A 17466-nucleotide genomic window follows, 5' to 3' on the forward strand; every position below is an offset into this window, starting at 1 on the left:
GTAAAGCTTGAATTGACATGTTATCATTGAAAAAAGCAAAACAGATTAATTAAACACATTGCCAGGCATTCTCATCGGTATAGTTTCCAGGGCCCTTGTAGACATTGTGAAGGGGGTATTTGCAGTGCTTGCGGTGATATTCAATCTTTGAGCCAGTTCCGTTCGAGAACTTAGCCCCACGAACATAATCAGGTGCAACGCCTTCTTCGACCCATTTGACCATAGCCATGAGTACATTGTCTTTGGGATCACTTCCAGCATAGGTTTTGCTACCCTGACCAATACCATACGCTCCATCTCCACTGCCGCAGTGTCCCATACCACTGATCGTGAAGAAACGGTAGAACTCATCAAGTTCGGAGGGTGACATGTCCATTTCCTTCGCGACGCGAGAGTAATACCACTTAGAGTCCTCCGAGCTGATCAGTTGATCCTGCATACCATGATAATGAAGCACCTTGCCACCGGCCTTCTGGAACGGCGAGATATCGGCATTCCAAGTCTGAATATCATATGGGTTCTGAGCAAAGGCAGCAGCAGCATCCTTGACAGTCCAATTTGCGCCACTGTACGATGGATCGTTGTAGACGACGTATCGCCACCAGTCCTTGCTGTATTGGAAGGGCTCACCAGTGTACATGATGGGCTGGGCCAAGATCTCGGAGCCAGGCTGCATGCGTGGGTAGATCAAGGTCCCATCGATTCCGTAGACAGGCGATAGAATTTGTTGAACGGTGTTGACCTGCTCCGGGGAGAGACAATTTGCTTTGCTCTTGGTGTTGGACTTGCAGATAAGCGTCTCCAAAATAGGGTGACACATATCTGTGTCTTCAATGATGCCGTCCTTGGCTCCATCAATGGCATCGCATTGACGAATGATCTCTTCGTGGGCAATCTTCCATTCGGCAGCTGTAAGATATGTCTTGGATGAAGGGGGCCCCGTAATGGGATAAAAGTGTGCACTCCATGAAAGCAATCCGATAAAATTGATGGCAGGAGCGCCTGCGACAACGCCATCGAAGTCATTGGGGTATTTCTGTACTGACTTCCACCCCTGTCGGCCTCCTGTTGAGCACCCGAGATAATAACTTTTATCGTAGCCATTATCATAAAACTTCTTGGTGAGTTCCTTACCCACCACGACTCCAGTGTGGATAGAGCGATAGGCAAAGTCTTCAATGACCTCAGGGTGTTTGTAGAATGGTTCGCCTGAGGTTCCATTGTGTCCATTATTGGCTCCAACCGTAGCAAAGCCTAGCTGGGCAGTATATGCGAGGTCGTAGTATTGTATGCCTAAGAAATTCAAGTTGTTAGCGCGATTGACCTAACATGGCCTTTTTTTATCGCTGCTGCTTTTGTAACTAACACCCAGAAAGACCACCGTTGCCGGTGCTCAAGAAGCGGCCCTTGTACTCTCGGGGGAACCAGGCTTCCAACGTGATTTCACTACTGTTGGAGGTAGACACGGCCATTGCGACACGGCAAAGATCTACCGAGACAACCTGCGAGGATGTAGAGCAGCTGGCTGCATTATCTGGCAGAGACAGGTTGGTACCAGCCTGCACGTACTCGGCAAAGTTGACCTTGACATTAGGGAGATCGATCTTGTTCGCGAATTGGTCGCATTTGGACTTGAAGGCATCCTGGCTGGCAAGAGCCAGCGAGCCCAGAGCTAAAGGAAGAATCGCGCTGAGTCGAGTCATGACGAATCACGCCAGAGAGCAATTGAATCACTCTGAGTATTGAATTTGGCGTGGATATTAGTAGGAAAAAGCAAGTGGATAGACCATTATAGATGCGCCGCGCGACATACTATTTGTATCGTGTTTAAGGTTCGCATCGTCCTTTAAAATATTCACGGGATTCACTGAAGCCGAGAGTCGGCATTGGCCGAAGAATCATCTCCCGGACATCTCAAAATCTCAAACGTCGATCTCAGCCCAAATCAGCAAAACCCCGAGGATGAGCCGGAGATGGTGGAGTTGAAACCAACACAAGGCGAATGACAGGAGGCAGAGCGAATAATGTGGACTAAAATGAGGAAGTGGCTTAATGCTTTTCCAAGATTATGTGGGGCTTCCAGGTCAAGTGGCAGAAGGGGAAATGAGCTAGGCATACCCCGATGGCTGCGTTTGAGGAATCCGGGGACTCCACAAGTGCGGGGGCGGCGGTGCCTGGCTACGAAAGTCGGCATTTCGCAATCCGCGGCTCAGGGGAGCCTAGGCAAATCGGAGGATTAATCGGTTTACTAATGCATGACTAGTAATAATACCCACTACATGAAGCGATGGACTGTATCTCTCGTATCTAACGTGGCTGTGACGCCAGATACATCAAGTTCCGAGGCTTGATGCATGCTACGCATCAACCTAACGGATAATCTCTCACGAAAAACAACAACAAATTAAGTACGCCGTATTAATCTTGAAATACAATAGAGACTTCGAAGATAACGGGGCTAATATTTTAATACGTATGGCTAGCCATCGTTGGCTTGAAGGACATATACCCTTCATTACTGCCAATGGAATAAACACTCTGTTTTTTATCCTTAGGTAACTTGTATCGTTCAAACAGTTTACATGGCCCGAGAATCAATAAACGGATGTGAGTTGTAATGCTGCTATATAGCAGCTCGTTCAATATCCGAGCTTTAATATCCGAGCTTTCTCCTTGAAGTACATTACATAGGCAAAGTAGTATCCATTGATCGCGCCAAGAAGATATTTGCCATAACATGACCTGAGCCCGGGAACTTGAGGCTTCACACTTGACTAGATATGTACTAGTAGATATCGATATCTACGAGCAACCATATATAGTAGCTAGAATGAAGGACATGTTAGATCATGATATTATCTTGGAAAATAAGGACCAGGTATTAGTATGCTAGACTTACAGGACCAAGTGATGTACTTTCCATAGCCCATAGCAACCCAATAACCGTTGGTAAGCTTGGCCCAGCCCCTAAGAGTATTCATCATTAGTTGAAACCTGGTATTTATAACGCGAGCTGATACATACGGATCACCATTCTCGACGGTGGTGCCAATTCGGGTCAAGCATTTGATCGAGATCTTTGTTCCCTTGGCGTACTGGCCAACCGCAGTACAAGAGCTCTTTGGGCAAGTCCGATAGCGAAGCCCATCTACCAGAACCTTTCCTGATACAGCAGCACGCTTCTCTAGATCGCGACCCTCCACGACAGGAACATCGGGATGGTTGGTCGGGGCCTCTTGAGTCAAGGCAAGGGCAGGAAGTAAAGCAGCGACGGCGAGGGCAGAGAACTTCATTTTGATTCTGACAACTGGATTGATTTTTTGAAAGTTATCTAGAGAAAAATGAGAGTGAATGGAGGCTTTTGTAGTGCGAGTTTCGAACGATTCCAAAGTTTGCCTTTACATCGAGCCTTGGCTCTTCGTGTTGATACGAGGATTCAGCTATACCAAGATCTTATTATACGAGAAAGATCAGCGTTTTCCCGTCAATTGGTCTCTGCCAAGAAATTTTAAGGTGTTGAGTGTGACATCAAGGCAGCATTGGGAATAATCATATCCTTACAAATGGAAATAAAACATTCCCCCAGCTGGATATCTTTCTGGCAGTTTTCGTGGTTCATGAATTAGGACTTGAAAACAATGGTCCTCAAAGAGTACTGTGTTTATTCAGCTCCCTCACTTCATTGCTTTGGATAACCTATCACCGAGTGTTACAATTCTGGCGATGGACCCTCGTCAATATGGTCATCGGCGAGGCATTCGTATATGCCGGAGGGATGCTACCTTAACAATAGCCACCAAGGGAAATTCGCACTCCTCCGGCTGGCTTGGCAATTGGTGGGGGCACCTCAATGAAGTTAGGCGCTTCTAAATTAGAAATTGAGCCTCGTGTTCGCACCTGATTCCAAGGTTGATACTACCTCTAATAATTCCTGAACGACTCGGAGTTAGGGGTCAAACTTGAACTTTCAAGATTAGGTGCCCTATGAGAGAATCTTGAAACTTCCTTACTACTTAAAGTGAACTACACCGAATTATATATCCTAAGGTCAAGATATAGTATTGTAGGTTCAAAAAAGCAATTTCGACACATAATGGTGAATGGGGACTTTGAGCTTACAATAGCAAGATTTGTTCAAATGCATATTAGCGTGCTGCGGATTTTTCATGGATACAAATGATGAGTCTCGTGAAAAATCCAAGTAGAACTGGCATTGCCTGCTAACATCGGGAGTATTGTAAGTCGAAATAGTTGGAGTGGACTTTTTCCTTGCACGGCCCTCCTCAATCCCTCGGCAAACGGGCTTGTTTGTTTAGCCTCGATAGTGACCCCGCACCTTTTCTCCCCTGCAAGTATCCGTCACCTGGAATCAAAATTAAAATACTGTGATGATTGAACGAATTGGCAACGATCCCTCTAACTTTTGGACTTACGATGACGAGACAGGGCTTGTCGATCTTTCGCGAGGGGCTGGGCAGGGCAAACGGCTCACAGTCGAGACCACAACCGGTCCCATTCAGTTAAACCCCGATACGAGCGCAATGATCATTGTCGACATGCAGAATTTCTTTTTGTCGCCTGCCGTTCGCCCTCGAGCTAAGCCCCAAGAGCCTACGCCCGCCGAGGGAGCTGTGGAGGCATTACTTGGCACCGGAATCCAAGCCGCACGAAGCCGTGGCATTCGTATTGTCTGGCTCAACTGGGGTCTCACCGACGAGGATTTAATGATAATGCCACCTGCAGTGATGCGCACATTTGGGCCATATGACTCGTCACGCAACGACATGAGTAATGCCGTGCCATCCCAGCCGGGGATGATTAGAACCAAGAACCGTGAGCTGTATAAGGGTCTTGGTGCGGATATTGGCCCTGTGGACCTTGGGAATGAATGCAAAGTGGAAGGTGGAAGAGTGCTGATGAAGGGATCATGGAATGCTGCAATTTATGGGCCTCTGGAGAGTAAATTACAGACGGACAGTTCTGACAATCCTTTGTCGGTGACTTCGAAACCCGACGTCCTCATTCACAAGAATCGCACATCTGGTCTATGCCTCTCCAACACGGAATTTGAAAAGTTTCTAGAGGATAATGGAATTAAGACTCTGCTCTTTGCTGGCGTGAACACTGATCAATGTGTTGGTGGAACATTGATGGACGCTTGTAGCAAGGGATACGACTGTGTTCTTTTGCGTGATGCATCCGCAACGGGGACTCCTTTCGGCGCGAGTGAGACATGGGAGTGGAATGTGACAAACTGCTGGGGATGGGTGACAACCTGCAAGGCTTTCGCTGATGGGGTTACTCTCTGAACGAAAGTAGATGCTGAGAGGATGAGAGAAGAATGCACAGAGATATTAGTCAGTGGATGCTTATTTGTAGATCAGACTACTAGTATATAACCAAGAGAAACGAGGGAGAGCAAGGCAACCTTGATTGATTCATGAACTACCATAGGCTTCAAATATCGTTCCAGATGATTAAGTGATAATATTCACATGGTCTTCTCACCAGAACTCTTGCTGACCTGCTAGCGCCATCCAGCCTGTCCCCTTTTCACACCCCACATATTCGCATTCAATCTCCCCGTTTTTTAAAACAGTTGTTTCTACCCACAGCACGAGCTTGCCCGACTCCATGGGCCCTTTGGGGCTATATGCACGCATGAAATGGCTACGTAATGCTGCATGTCCCTTGTTCGTGCGGCCCATTCGTTCCATGTGCTGCAGGTCTTTGAAGTAAAAAAGTTGAGCCTTTTTGTTGTAGTTGAGAGCTTTAGGCGTGGAATCTCTGAAGACACCAGTTTCCGGCGCATAGCACATCCGGGATCCTAAGATGCCCGAGTCAGGACCAGCTGAAAAGAGGGCTTTCATCCATTGCGTAACATTGGAGTCGAGGTTGTCATTCCAATATTCCTTTTCATCCGCGGTGATATTTGAATGGTCTTGACCCTCAACCACAAAGAGGATATTGTCCGGAAATTTGGTCATTAATACCCGCCCAATTTGATTTCCACCAGGAGAGCCCGGCATGTGTTGAGAGACTTCGAGGTGCCGTTGAATCGGCGACGCGAAGTCATCTTTTGAATGGGCAGCCATTCTATGCCGATAGCAGCCCCAGTAGCCGGTCTTATCACCAACTGAAACTTCAGTTCCAAGGTGGCCTAGCCCAACAGGCTCGCTCTTGTTCGTCATATATTGTGTTCTGGATGAATCTGGAGACATGATCTCTCTCCATATACCTGCGGAAGGTGGGAGATCTTTCCAAAAATTGGAGACCTTTTCACTAGCCCACCAAGCTAGATAGGCAGCATGAGATTTCCAATAGCCGAGCCATATCAAGGTTTTTCCCTTGCTAGTTGAAGCACATCCATCTTGAACAAATAAATCAATATAAGTTGCGTGAGGTGTAATTAGGCTATGGAGTTCCTCTTTAAGCGTCTTTTTCTCAGAGCTTTCCTCGCCGTCGGGCAGTTGAAGCCCAAATATTGAGTAGACGAAGGGTTCTTCCGAAGATAGTTTCACCGCTGACATTGTGTGTAAGAAAATTGGTGTTTGGTCAGAGGCACATGAAGAGGTTATGTGCAGTCGGTTCTCCTCTAGGGTAGAATGAGAGCAGATGGTAAGAATTATCAGAACTTGGTGTGGTAGAGATATTTAAGTCTCGGCTGGCGAATACGAAATCATCACTGTCACGCGTTAATCGACGAAACAAATTGCGGAGACTTTCATTCCGCGATTCAGCTGGGTCAGATTTCTCTATACGAAAGTAAGCTGCGCAGCCCAGGACGTCTGGTGGGAACCAACCAACCACACCTCATGCCCAGGTGATTAGACTTCCATTCCGCACCTCACACACACCTCATGATTAAATGCATACGTAATTTGCAGACAGCAGATTAACTATCATGAACATTGACCGTGGGTTGAGATATCAAAGCACGCTGATTCGCTACAAGGAAATCTCCACGTCTTGCGATCGCTGCGGAGGTTACGCTCCCGCAACTACCCCATATCCGCTCATTCTAATACAGACATTAGAAACCTTAAGGAAATGCTTATAGCGAGTTTAATTGGGCAAGAGTTCCAAGTTATCTGGAAGCCAAGACAAACCATACACAGTGTGCGGAACCTTGAATTCCGCATAATATCAGTCCAGGCACCCCTACGGCCAGTTCGGTTGGTTAAGGTAACTGAAACCGGTCTTATCGGGCGGGGTAGATGGAAGTGGACACATCTGCTTGCATAAATGGACGAGAACTCTCTCGTTGCTGTCTCGAATAACAAATTTCATCTTTCTCATAACAGATCGACCTCAGATCACCTGTATCAAGCCATCATGCCGGGAAGCAATGTCCGTGTTGCGGTCACTCAGGCTGAGCCTGCCTGGCTAGATCTCGCCGCCGGCGTGAAAAAGACGTGTGACCTGATTGCGGAGGCTGCAAATAACGATGCAAAGCTGATCGCATTTCCCGAATGCTGGATACCTGGATACCCTTGCTGGATCTGGTGAGTGATTCAGTTGAACAGACTGAAATGAAGCGCACTCTTTCTGATATCATGTCATTCCTCACAGGTCGCGGCTGCTCGACGTTGAGCTGAATGTCGCCTATGTCAAGAACTCTCTCCGTTTGGACTCCCTGGAGATGAAGCAAATCCAGGAATCTGCCAAGGCGAATTCAATTGCAGTATCTCTGGGATTCTCAGAGAATCACAATAAATCTGTCTATATTGCCCAGGTGATGATTGACACCGATGGAGAAATCAAGTCCCACCGTCGCAAGATGAAGCCTACACATATGGAGCGTACCGTCTTTGGCGATGCCTCCGGTGAATGCTTCTCAAGTGTTGCAGAGCTTTCCATTGCTCGAGTTGGTGCCTTGTCTTGCTGGGAACATATCCAGCCATTGCTTAAGTACCACACAATTTCCCAGCAAGAGGATATTCATGTCGCAGCATGGCCAAATGTTAGCCCGCATACCGGAGGACAAGATCTGTGGTCCATGTCGGCAGAAGGTTGGTTGGTCTCCTCGACGGTATGAATTCGTTGCTGATCCCCATGACAGGCTGTCATAATTTGTCACAGACATATGCCATAGAGTCACAGAGCTTTGTCCTTCATTGCACCGCAGTTCTCGGGCAAGGCGGCATCGACCAAATGAGAACCAGCGGCGGCGTGCTCATGTCCTCCCCTGGTGGAGGAAGCTCTGCTATATTCGGCCCCGATGGGAGAAGGCTTACCGATCCAGTTGAAAGTACAACCGAGAAGATTATCTATGCAGATCTGGCCATGGACCTGATTGTGGCTACCAAATTGTTTGCGGATCCAACTGGTCACTATAGTCGCCCAGATCTCATGTCACTGAACGTTTGCACTCGAGTTAAGAAGATGATTCGTGAGGAAGAGATTGAACCACTGGAAAGAGTGGGCGATGATCTTAGTGATGAGAAGTGACATCCTTTTTGAATAGCGGCTTTTCAACGCGAGATCTCTTGAATCAATACCATCCAAAGTTTAGACGCAATAATATCAGAGTAAATCTGGGTAGTTCTCGAAATTTTGGAAGAACTGTGACAAGCCAAAAATCTCATCGTCGGCTGATATGGGTATGTTCACCATGGAAATATCAAAAAGATGTTGCTCATCTCCAAGGTATTCTCCAGTTGGCTCGGTGATACATGAGGAATTGGAAGGCCCGCTGAGACCATGGTAGGCCGTATCGATCATTTAAGGATCCGGATCGATGCCCGTAACAGATGTCACGTCGGGATGAAACTGTTTCGATTCATTCTGCACTTGGCGAGCCGATAAGTCCTGATTCTGATCGTCTCCGTCATTCCCCAGCAGAATGAATCCCACATTCCACCGCCTAGCAACAGCCTTGATTGTGTCGATGCTCTTTTGAGATCGCAAGGGCCAGTATGGACTAAGTCCACGTAAGAGACCCAGGCAGGTCCTTACTAAGCGAGTACTGTGTCCCCGAAATGATGAAGAGGTTGCGGTTGTATTCATCAAATGCACTATAGATGCACTCAGAATGTGGTGGATTAGAAGTGGGTTGGCATGTCTAAATCCGTATGACTTGCAGTATCTCTGGACAAGTCGAATCATCGAGGCAGCAGCTGAGGTGATAGACCGCAATACAAGCGACATCGCCTGGGATATTTGACTCTGCTCCGTTTTTAACGATGCGAATAGTCTCAGGAAAGATGGCATGGTGATCAAGATGGCCATTTGATAGGCCATATGGAAAAGAAGTGCGGGCTTTGGCGGCATTCCTCGAGTGACCTCGAGTCGCTCGTCGCGCGATTTGAAAAAGCGACACAGATCTTCATGCGTCGAAATGAGCATGCGAACTTGATCCGAAATACTTTGTTTCTCAAAAGAGGGCGAAAATCTGTCACAAATTATCAGACAACGTTTCCATAGATACACTTGATGTATAAGCAGACGCACATTTGATCCATATTCTGATCATGCATATACCATAGTTTGCATTGCCAAGCAAATGAAATCTTGGATATATCACACTTTCCATAGTGGAAGAACGTCTCAATGGCAGGAACATTAACCCGCCGCCATGGCAAGATGCAATTCCTACCCAGAATGGAAATCGACGTGCGATCTGTCATATAAAATGTCCAAAATGTTTGGACGGTTTCGAGTGACGGCTCGACGGATTGTGCAGCGATCTCATCCAGTGCAAGAACATGAAGCCGCAGATGGACAGCCATCCCAGCTGCCATTGACAGAAAAGTCCAGCCGAGGTGATCTTGCCCTGAGGCAAGGGACCGCCAAGATAGAATGCAGAGCCCTTGAATGACGTACATGGAAGGTGCATGTCTGAAGCATGTGAAAATCAAACTCTCGCTCAACTCCGCAAAGCCATCACTCAGTTTCAATGACTCGGGTTGATTTTCGAAAGTTGCACCTGCTGCTAGCATAGCAGCGTGAAGGAAAAGAAGATCAGGTGGGTGGTCTGGGAATGTAGAAAATGCCTCAGACGTTTCATATTGTGTAAACTGATGTTCCCCATTGATGCAATGTAGGAATAGATTTGCAAGTATGTTAATTCGACCCGGGTCCTGGCCATAATCTGGGATATGCCAGGGTGTGTTGAGTTGCGGGGCTTGATAATTTCCAATTGCGGCTGTATGTGAAGGTTTTGAACCGGGCTCTGGATCAATGGTAACTCCATCTGCAAGATTCGTACGCCACATCATGACGCTCAGTTCCTCCATCGATTGGAGAGATTGGCTAGATCCTCCGCCATCTTGAGCAGCTTGTCCATTAGAGGAACGCTCGAGTTGATGTATGGAGTGGGTAAAGTTTGAACGACCAGTGTCAAAATTTTGGAGATCAGAGGGGGCGTGTTTCGGGGTAACGCTACTCTTATTCTGAAGCGCTAGTAGGGCCTGAACTTGATTTTCGAGGGATTTCACGTATGTCTCATCCCAGTACTTTCGCCTGTGAGTCATTAGCTGCTGGACAAGCTGATAAGCGGAAAGGGCGAGCTGACTTGCGTGGTTTGGATTCTTTTACATAGACACAGGTCTTATATGTCTTCTGGCAATATGAACATTGGGGTTCGACTCCATCGCACTAACCGTTGATCGACGTCAGTCTGGTTGGGAAATTGATATGGAGACTACAAGTGCCCCAGGGTGGGTACTCACTCGGCGTTTCGAGGCGCGGCATTGCTGGCATGCAAATCCAAAGAGCTTTGGCTTTGGGTCTGCCATTGAATGAAGAGAGATAAGAAGTCAATGGAAAACCAGAGGGGCTCGAAGATTAGCCTTTCAGTAACAAGGAGGGGCCTGATGTGGCAGTGATCGACACGTGACCTTCGATCCTAAGGATGAAATTTACTGATTTTGTAATCGTGCATCAGGCTAGAAGATGATCAAATTCGAAAGATCTTGCAGATGACGACTTAATGTGAATTTATCAACTGGTTTCTCCCACGGCGGCATGGCTCAACCACAAACCCAGCTCCAACCCCAGCTTCCCTTCTTGATCATACATCACGAGATGTCCCGCATCCTCGATTAATACCACATCGCGAGCATTTAACTTTTCCTTTAGTCGAAAAGCTGTTTCCATTGGAATCCACTGGTCTTCTTTCCCCCATATTATTTTTACCGGAATCGTTTTACCCACCTCGGGGTATTTATGCTCCACTTCTTCCGTGCAGCGGCTATTGGCCTGCACCATCTGCCTAATGAAGCCCTTTCTTCCATTTGCATCGGAAAGCCATGGTCTCTTCAGCATCTCCATTTTTTCCTTTCCCAGATCTGTATAGGCTGCATCTCGAATGTAGGCCTCAACCACACCCTCGAATACCGGGCCAGTCAACTCATTGAAGACGGCTTCATTCTCAGCTATCAGCTTGAACAAAGGCTGACCAAATGGACCGATTGCAACGACGTTTATCAAGCATAGGCTTGCATAGTGGAAATTGTGGATTAGATGTGCCCGGAGACACATCAGGCCCCCATGATCATGAGCAATAACATGGGGCTTTTGTTGCCAAGTTTGTGCCCAAAATTCAAGCAGCGCGGCAAATACTTCAGACTGTCTGGCTAGATCTGCATCAAGGCTCAATTTGGCACTGATGCTATCTTCTGTGCCTGGGAATGGGCTTCCAAGAGGGCTATCACCGAATCCCGGATTGTCGAAGAGATAGACATGAAAGTATTTGCGAAGGGATTGGGCATACGTCGTCCAAACTCGAGATGACCAGGGTGTACCATGCACAAAGACAAGTGGAGGTAAACTGGGATCCCCTAGTGAATTCCACCGAATTTTGTAACGGTGGGTCGAAGTGGAATAATGGAAGGTTTGCGTGAGGTCAACGGCGGACGGAGTTGAAGTCATATTGTATTATATCAGAAAGTCTGAGTAAATTTGGTATTTGCAAGTTATAAAATTATTCTGCGTTTGGAGATCTGAATATAATCGTTTTCAAATATTAAATACTCGAAACACAGGGAATTTGAATTTGTAATGTCGCATACCAATGAATCGTTCTGATTGGTTAATTACGAAGCAAGAAATGCACAATGACACCACCGAAGTTCCAATTAGTATCGATGTTACCACACATTGATTACATCAAGTCCCATCAGATACCTGCCGCGGGGCCAGCTTCTGGCCAAGCATCAATTCCGTCCAATAGCACTAACCCCATTCCCGAAGACAAATGCGTCTCCATGTGACAATGCAAAAGGAATGCACCAGGGTTTTCAACATGATAGCGAATAGCGATCCAGGCCTCTCCGGCCGGAGAAGTCACAAATGTATCACGATAGATGGGTTTCTCAAGAAAGCTTGAAGGAGACTCTTTGGAAGCCTCTGCAAGCGAGTTCCATGTAAACTTTCCTCGGCCGGCCCCCATCTGAAACGCTTTGTTGGAATGTTTGTGTATGGGATGAGGAGGCTGTAACTTTGTTGGCTCTGGAATGACCAGTTGAAACACAATATCCACCCAGGTGTCATTTTTGGTCTCGATTTTCAGAGCGGATTCGAGACCTGGTGCTTTCGGGTTGAGTAAAGCCGGCTCCATTGCAGCGAGATTGGCAGGGAGGAATGCAGTCCCGTCTAATGTCCACTCCCAGGACGAGTTGAGGCGTCCGAGTGAAAGAAGATGGAAATCATCGGCATAATCTGCTGGCAATATTGGTGGATATGGTGGGAGTTCGTTGGTATTGAGTGAGATCACAGAGGCTGTTGTGTTGATACCGCCATAGTCGATATAAGGCACCGACTCGTATGTGGTTTGCTCGCCACCCTCGTAACCGACAACTGCAAATCCAGAAATGATCTGGTTTCCATTCCCAGCAACTCTCATTATATAATTTGCGGGGTTTTGATCAAGTCTGATCATGGCTGAGTATCGTTCACCGTTGTAAATTGGAACCTGATGAGCCAGCTGAGGCTCGATGTAGTGACCATCAACCTCGTATATGTACATCGGATGCTCATCAATCGATACTGTCAGAGCTTTGAGGCTGGCAGCACTGATGAAGTTGAAGCTTGCCCATTTTGCGTCCGCTTTGACGCGGATAGTGGAGTTCGTGCCTTGGCTTGGAATGCATCCAGAGTTCAACCCGCCAGGCAGTTTGTCGGGATGATGATCCCAATCTCCTTGCAAAGTGGCCATAAAAGGATCGCATCTTTTGAAAAATAATTAGTAACATTCACCGAAGAATAAAGCTTACATACCCTTTGTCGGTCAATGGTTCGGTCACAACTGCCCTGATTTGTGGCGGCTGCAAGGCAGTGAGTTCTTCTGGGTCTTTGCAATAGACCGATCCTCCGCCATTGATAAGTACACTATCGGAGCAACTGAGAGGAATAAAAGTCAGCAGTGTCCGAGCTGTAGTATAGCAGTATGTGATTATAAGAGGAGAGCCTCACAAAATATCGTATCCTGTCTCCATTATAGCCTGCATATATGCATCTGAAGTGAGATGATCCCAGTCGGAGAGAACTACCAGGTTGGCATTTTTCTCTGCAATTTTCATGGCTTCAACATCATCGGGATTGTCAGATATCATAGCAAAGGGCGAATCATTATCATCTGATGGCCTATCATGATGTTAGAAGGGAAAAGGGAGTTGTCGGGAAGTTGGGTTCGCCTCACAGAACTTGGATTGCCCCATACAATCCATCCATTATTCGATCTTTATCATGGGAATGATACCAGTAAGTTCCCTTCTGTGTAGCTGTCCACTGATATCTGTACGTTTGACCAGGTTGTATAGCCCATTGCGATAATCCAGATACTCCATCTGCCCAGGGTGTCCCTTTTTGTCTAAACTCTAATTAGCCAACACTATTTTAAGAGTGCGATGAAGTATTTCTTACTCGATTCCATGGAAATGTAAAGACGTGTTGAATGGCAGATGATTGGTTACATCGATCTTCTGCTATTAGCAACATAACATCTAAAGTCGGTTGGAACTCACAGTGACTTCATCTCCCTGGTCCATGATCAACGAAGGCCCGGGAAAGGCATCATTCACGAAAATCATGTCGCGCTCGACACCATTGGGTGCGCCCTTCTCCCATGTGAGATCCAAGGTGAAATTGACCTGAGCCGCCTGTGTCAATGCCACGAGCTCTAGAATCACGGGCAGTAACATCTTGGTAGGCGCCATGTCGTGTTTGGCAATGACCCTATGAACTTCGTTGATGCGATCGGTAAAATCGCTCATAAAGTTGTAACGCGTAGCGGCGTCTCGAGATTTAATGTCGAGTATGATCCCTACATACTTGCCAAGCTGTGGACTGGCTTGCCCGTCGAAGTTCACATTCCTCACGTTTCAAAGGGGCTAGGCTGGAGGGCGACCACAACAAAAACATGGCGACTTGTCTAGACTTTCAGACCGAAACTCAAATTATAATAAATTATTGAGTTTGGTATGGGTATTTTTATCTGATTGGGTAAACTATTACTACTAGTAGCTTATATTTTGAAGGGGTTGACCAGGTTTGCGCTGGTAATAACTCGTAATAGGCTGACGCAGTTCACATACTATTCACGTTGGTCCATGGATCGGGATGCATTGACACTATCCTATTACCTGACGATAGACTAGATATTCTTCAACTTGAAAATATTATGATGTTTGGTGTCGATGCTTCCATTGGTTCTTGCGATTGTTCAAAATCCTCGAATCAAATCAGCAGCCCGCTCAGCCACAGCATAGACAGTGGCCAAAGGATTAGCATGAGGAGTAAGGGGGAAAATGCTCGCATCAACAACGCGTAGATTTTGTGTACCATAAACCTTCAAATCTTGATCCACCACGCCCCCAGCAGAGCGAGGAAACATCGCGAGTGTCCCGCAGATATGATTAGTGGCCAATGCGTTCGCGCGAATGCTGGTCTTTATTGACTCAATATCATCGGGTACATCGCCCAGGTCGAGGTATTGACCAAGCTCCGGAGATCTAATCAAGTCGTACATATTTCGCACATTCCGAGCTAATAACTCGAGATCTAGCTCGTTGCTTAAGAAAGCCGCATCCGCAATAGGCGTTTCTTTAAACCCATTGGAACTCGTGTGCAGACTTCCTCGTGAAAATGGATAGCTGTTAATGACGCCCACAACAGCTAGCTCTGGAGATATGAGAGAAAGCAAGGTACTGGCGGAGGCCTCGTTAGGATGTTGGATAATCGATCGGATTGTTTCGTTGGGCCTGCCCTCGGTCTCGGTATACGCACCGAGAAGCTTGTCTTGCTCGTTTGGAGAAACCCTCATGAACCCCAACCCCTTTAATCCGAGTTTGGCGTCTTCAATTCCAGATTTGGCTTTGATAGGAACAGGTATAATGTTCATCAGGTGATTTTGAAGATTTCGTCCCACATTAGGCTGGTCGATCTTCACTGGAATGCTGAGGTGGCCCAGCCACTCGCTGTCCCCTATACCAGAGTGCTCTAGAATCATGGGCGAGCAAAAGGCCCCGGCAGCCAAGATCACTTCTTTATTTGCCTTTATGGTTATAGTCTCCCCATTGTAATTGACGCGGACGCCAGTTGCCAGTAAATCCAGAGATGAGGAATCAAATAAGATCTCTTGCACTGTGGTTTCAGTGCAAATTCTCACATTCAGACGAGATGCGGCTATAGTACCATACTGGCTGTCAGCACTACTGCGCTTGCCGGTCTTGGGATCGATAGTAGAAAACAATGGCCTGGTCCCAGTCGTTGTATTTTCGGCGAGAAGGTCGGGATTATTGGTCTCATATCCCTGGGACCTGAACGCATCGTCCCATGCTTGAGTAAGTCGCATTCCAATCTTATCATCGGCCATAGGGCAACTAATTTGTATAGGGCCCGCAGCTGCATCGTGTTCCTGTTTATGGAAAAGGGGTAGTCCCTCCGGTGCGGTGACGGCATAGCACTTCTGGAGATAAGGGCGCAGGGATTCCCATGTCCATTTATCATTTCCAAGCTTTGCCCAAGCATCGATACCCGCTGGAGATGGAGGCACAAATACTAGTCCATTGATTGCCGATGAGCCCCCAAGTACTTTCCCAGTTCGGTGATCTTGACCGCGATCGTGAAGGCCAGTCTGATATGTCAATATACTTCACTTCAAGTTTATTTCGGGTGCAAGGGATTTGATTACATACCTGAGGAATGAAACTCATTTTCCAATTCAATTCGGATTCGGACAAAGTATCCCAGGCATCAGGAGTTTGTATTCTCGGATCTTGCCTGCAATCTGGGCCAGCCTCTAATACCGTGATACGGATACTAGGATTCTCTGATAGTCGACAAGCAACGACTAACCCAGACGTTCCACCTCCAATCACAATATAATCGGTCTCATGGGGTAAATTGTGAGATTTCATTGTGGTGGAAGCAATAATGATGAAATAGTGGCAGGGAAGATATAGAAAGGAAGAAGAAAAACAAACACAGAAGGGGTCCCTGGTAACCTTGGAAGGTGACGTTGGACTGAGAGACCCGGACATAAGCGTGAAGTGTCAGACTAATTTCCCCGCTTAATTGCATTTTGTAATGGTACAATGGGGGGGCCTGAAATCATAGGAGTTATTAGTTGCAAGGCTTATCGTCCTGCGAAGAGATGACCCCGGTAGATGAGAATCAAATGTATACATTAATTCTTTGGAGAAACACCTGATCCAGAAGTAATGCGTTTGTAGAAGGGTATTGACAATAAAATGCAACTTGAAGTTGTTAATTATCGGGAATCTTTCTCCGAGTGGTAGTCAGTCCGAGCGCAAAGGCTAGTCATTTGTATTGCTGACCCACTAGTCAACTAGTAGTATTGGTTACTTGCTGATCCATCTGAGAGTCTGGGGAGTACGGAGTACTGCAACGCCGTTTAGAAATCACCCAAGCCACTGGCTAAGATGACTTAAAGGAATAGGTTCCAATTCGGATTTTGGAACAGGATGAATCAACTCTAATGACCCCTAAACTGCCCATGGATGCAGGATTCACAATCATGGATTTTCTGGGGACTTTTCTAAAATATGAACGAGGGAAAAAAAGGTTTATTGTCACCTATATAAAAAGGGACATACCACACTAGTAAGTAATATATGAATATATATCCGAGCCAAGATGTTCTAAGGTTGCCAGTGGTACTAACTAAGTATCTATGGTCGATACTAGTACCTAGGTAGGTAGTGACTCCATTTTGTGTATTGTAAACAATGGAACTAATTAGCTACTAGTGATATGTAACGAGGTGCACAGGGGTTATCTACATGCTATTCTCATCGTTAATTCAAGATTATGTACTATATGCCCATAGGTAACTACCTACCTAGTACTACCCAATATGTAGCTAGTAGTAACTATTTTATTTGTTGTGCCGAGCCCAAGCCAACTGGCGGCTCCGCAGCTTCTCCGCAATTCTCTCCGGCTTTGAAATCCGCCCGCGGGTTTTCACCTCTCACTGTCATTCTCACTCTCACGCTCACTCCC

General features: G+C 46.7%; 9 protein-coding genes across 9 annotated transcripts; 2 read left to right on the forward strand and 7 right to left on the reverse strand.

Moving 5' to 3' along the window:
• Positions 1–49: 49 nt before the first annotated feature.
• Positions 50–1703, reverse strand: faeB-2 (putative feruloyl esterase; the record flags this gene model as incomplete). Its single annotated transcript, XM_057102107.1, has 2 exons — positions 50–1293; positions 1367–1703. 2 exons carry the CDS (start codon positions 1701–1703, stop codon positions 50–52), a joined length of 1581 nt encoding a protein of 526 aa, XP_056961737.1.
• Positions 1704–2855: 1152 nt separating this feature from the next.
• N7533_005458 (uncharacterized protein) lies at positions 2856–3293 on the reverse strand (the record flags this gene model as incomplete). The annotated part of the gene is made up of 1 exon (XM_057102108.1): positions 2856–3293. One exon carries the CDS (start codon positions 3291–3293, stop codon positions 2856–2858), a length of 438 nt encoding a protein of 145 aa, XP_056961738.1.
• Positions 3294–4388: 1095 nt separating this feature from the next.
• Positions 4389–5309, forward strand: N7533_005459 (cysteine hydrolase family protein; the record flags this gene model as incomplete). Its single annotated transcript, XM_057102109.1, has 1 exon — positions 4389–5309. The coding sequence occupies one exon, from the start codon at positions 4389–4391 to the stop codon at positions 5307–5309; it is 921 nt and encodes a 306-aa protein (XP_056961739.1).
• Positions 5310–5504: 195 nt separating this feature from the next.
• N7533_005460 (phenylacetaldoxime dehydratase family protein) lies at positions 5505–6530 on the reverse strand (the record flags this gene model as incomplete). The annotated part of the gene is made up of 1 exon (XM_057102110.1): positions 5505–6530. The coding sequence occupies one exon, from the start codon at positions 6528–6530 to the stop codon at positions 5505–5507; it is 1026 nt and encodes a 341-aa protein (XP_056961740.1).
• Positions 6531–7335: 805 nt separating this feature from the next.
• Positions 7336–8451, forward strand: N7533_005461 (carbon-nitrogen hydrolase family protein; the record flags this gene model as incomplete). The annotated part of the gene is made up of 3 exons (XM_057102111.1): positions 7336–7505; positions 7573–8012; positions 8063–8451. 3 exons carry the CDS (start codon positions 7336–7338, stop codon positions 8449–8451), a joined length of 999 nt encoding a protein of 332 aa, XP_056961741.1.
• Positions 8452–8724: 273 nt separating this feature from the next.
• Positions 8725–10739, reverse strand: N7533_005462 (fungal specific transcription factor domain-containing protein; the record flags this gene model as incomplete). The annotated part of the gene is made up of 4 exons (XM_057102112.1): positions 8725–9394; positions 9454–10464; positions 10605–10621; positions 10674–10739. The coding sequence occupies 4 exons, from the start codon at positions 10737–10739 to the stop codon at positions 8725–8727; spliced, it is 1764 nt and encodes a 587-aa protein (XP_056961742.1).
• Positions 10740–10944: 205 nt separating this feature from the next.
• Positions 10945–11874, reverse strand: N7533_005463 (alpha/beta fold hydrolase; the record flags this gene model as incomplete). The annotated part of the gene is made up of 1 exon (XM_057102113.1): positions 10945–11874. The coding sequence occupies one exon, from the start codon at positions 11872–11874 to the stop codon at positions 10945–10947; it is 930 nt and encodes a 309-aa protein (XP_056961743.1).
• Positions 11875–12121: 247 nt separating this feature from the next.
• On the reverse strand, positions 12122–14216 carry abr2 (laccase abr2; the record flags this gene model as incomplete). The annotated part of the gene is made up of 6 exons (XM_057102114.1): positions 12122–13172; positions 13222–13344; positions 13417–13587; positions 13643–13813; positions 13867–13928; positions 13968–14216. 6 exons carry the CDS (start codon positions 14214–14216, stop codon positions 12122–12124), a joined length of 1827 nt encoding a protein of 608 aa, XP_056961744.1.
• Positions 14217–14665: 449 nt separating this feature from the next.
• On the reverse strand, positions 14666–16361 carry N7533_005465 (GMC family oxidoreductase; the record flags this gene model as incomplete). Its single annotated transcript, XM_057102115.1, has 2 exons — positions 14666–16078; positions 16140–16361. 2 exons carry the CDS (start codon positions 16359–16361, stop codon positions 14666–14668), a joined length of 1635 nt encoding a protein of 544 aa, XP_056961745.1.
• Positions 16362–17466: the final 1105 nt, after the last annotated feature.

The sequence above is a fragment of the Penicillium manginii genome (genome assembly GCF_028828005.1).
Source record: "Penicillium manginii strain IBT 31320 chromosome Unknown utg000004l:1.0-7231830.0:1.0-7236170.0, whole genome shotgun sequence".
Lineage (NCBI taxonomy): Eukaryota > Fungi > Ascomycota > Eurotiomycetes > Eurotiales > Aspergillaceae > Penicillium > Penicillium manginii.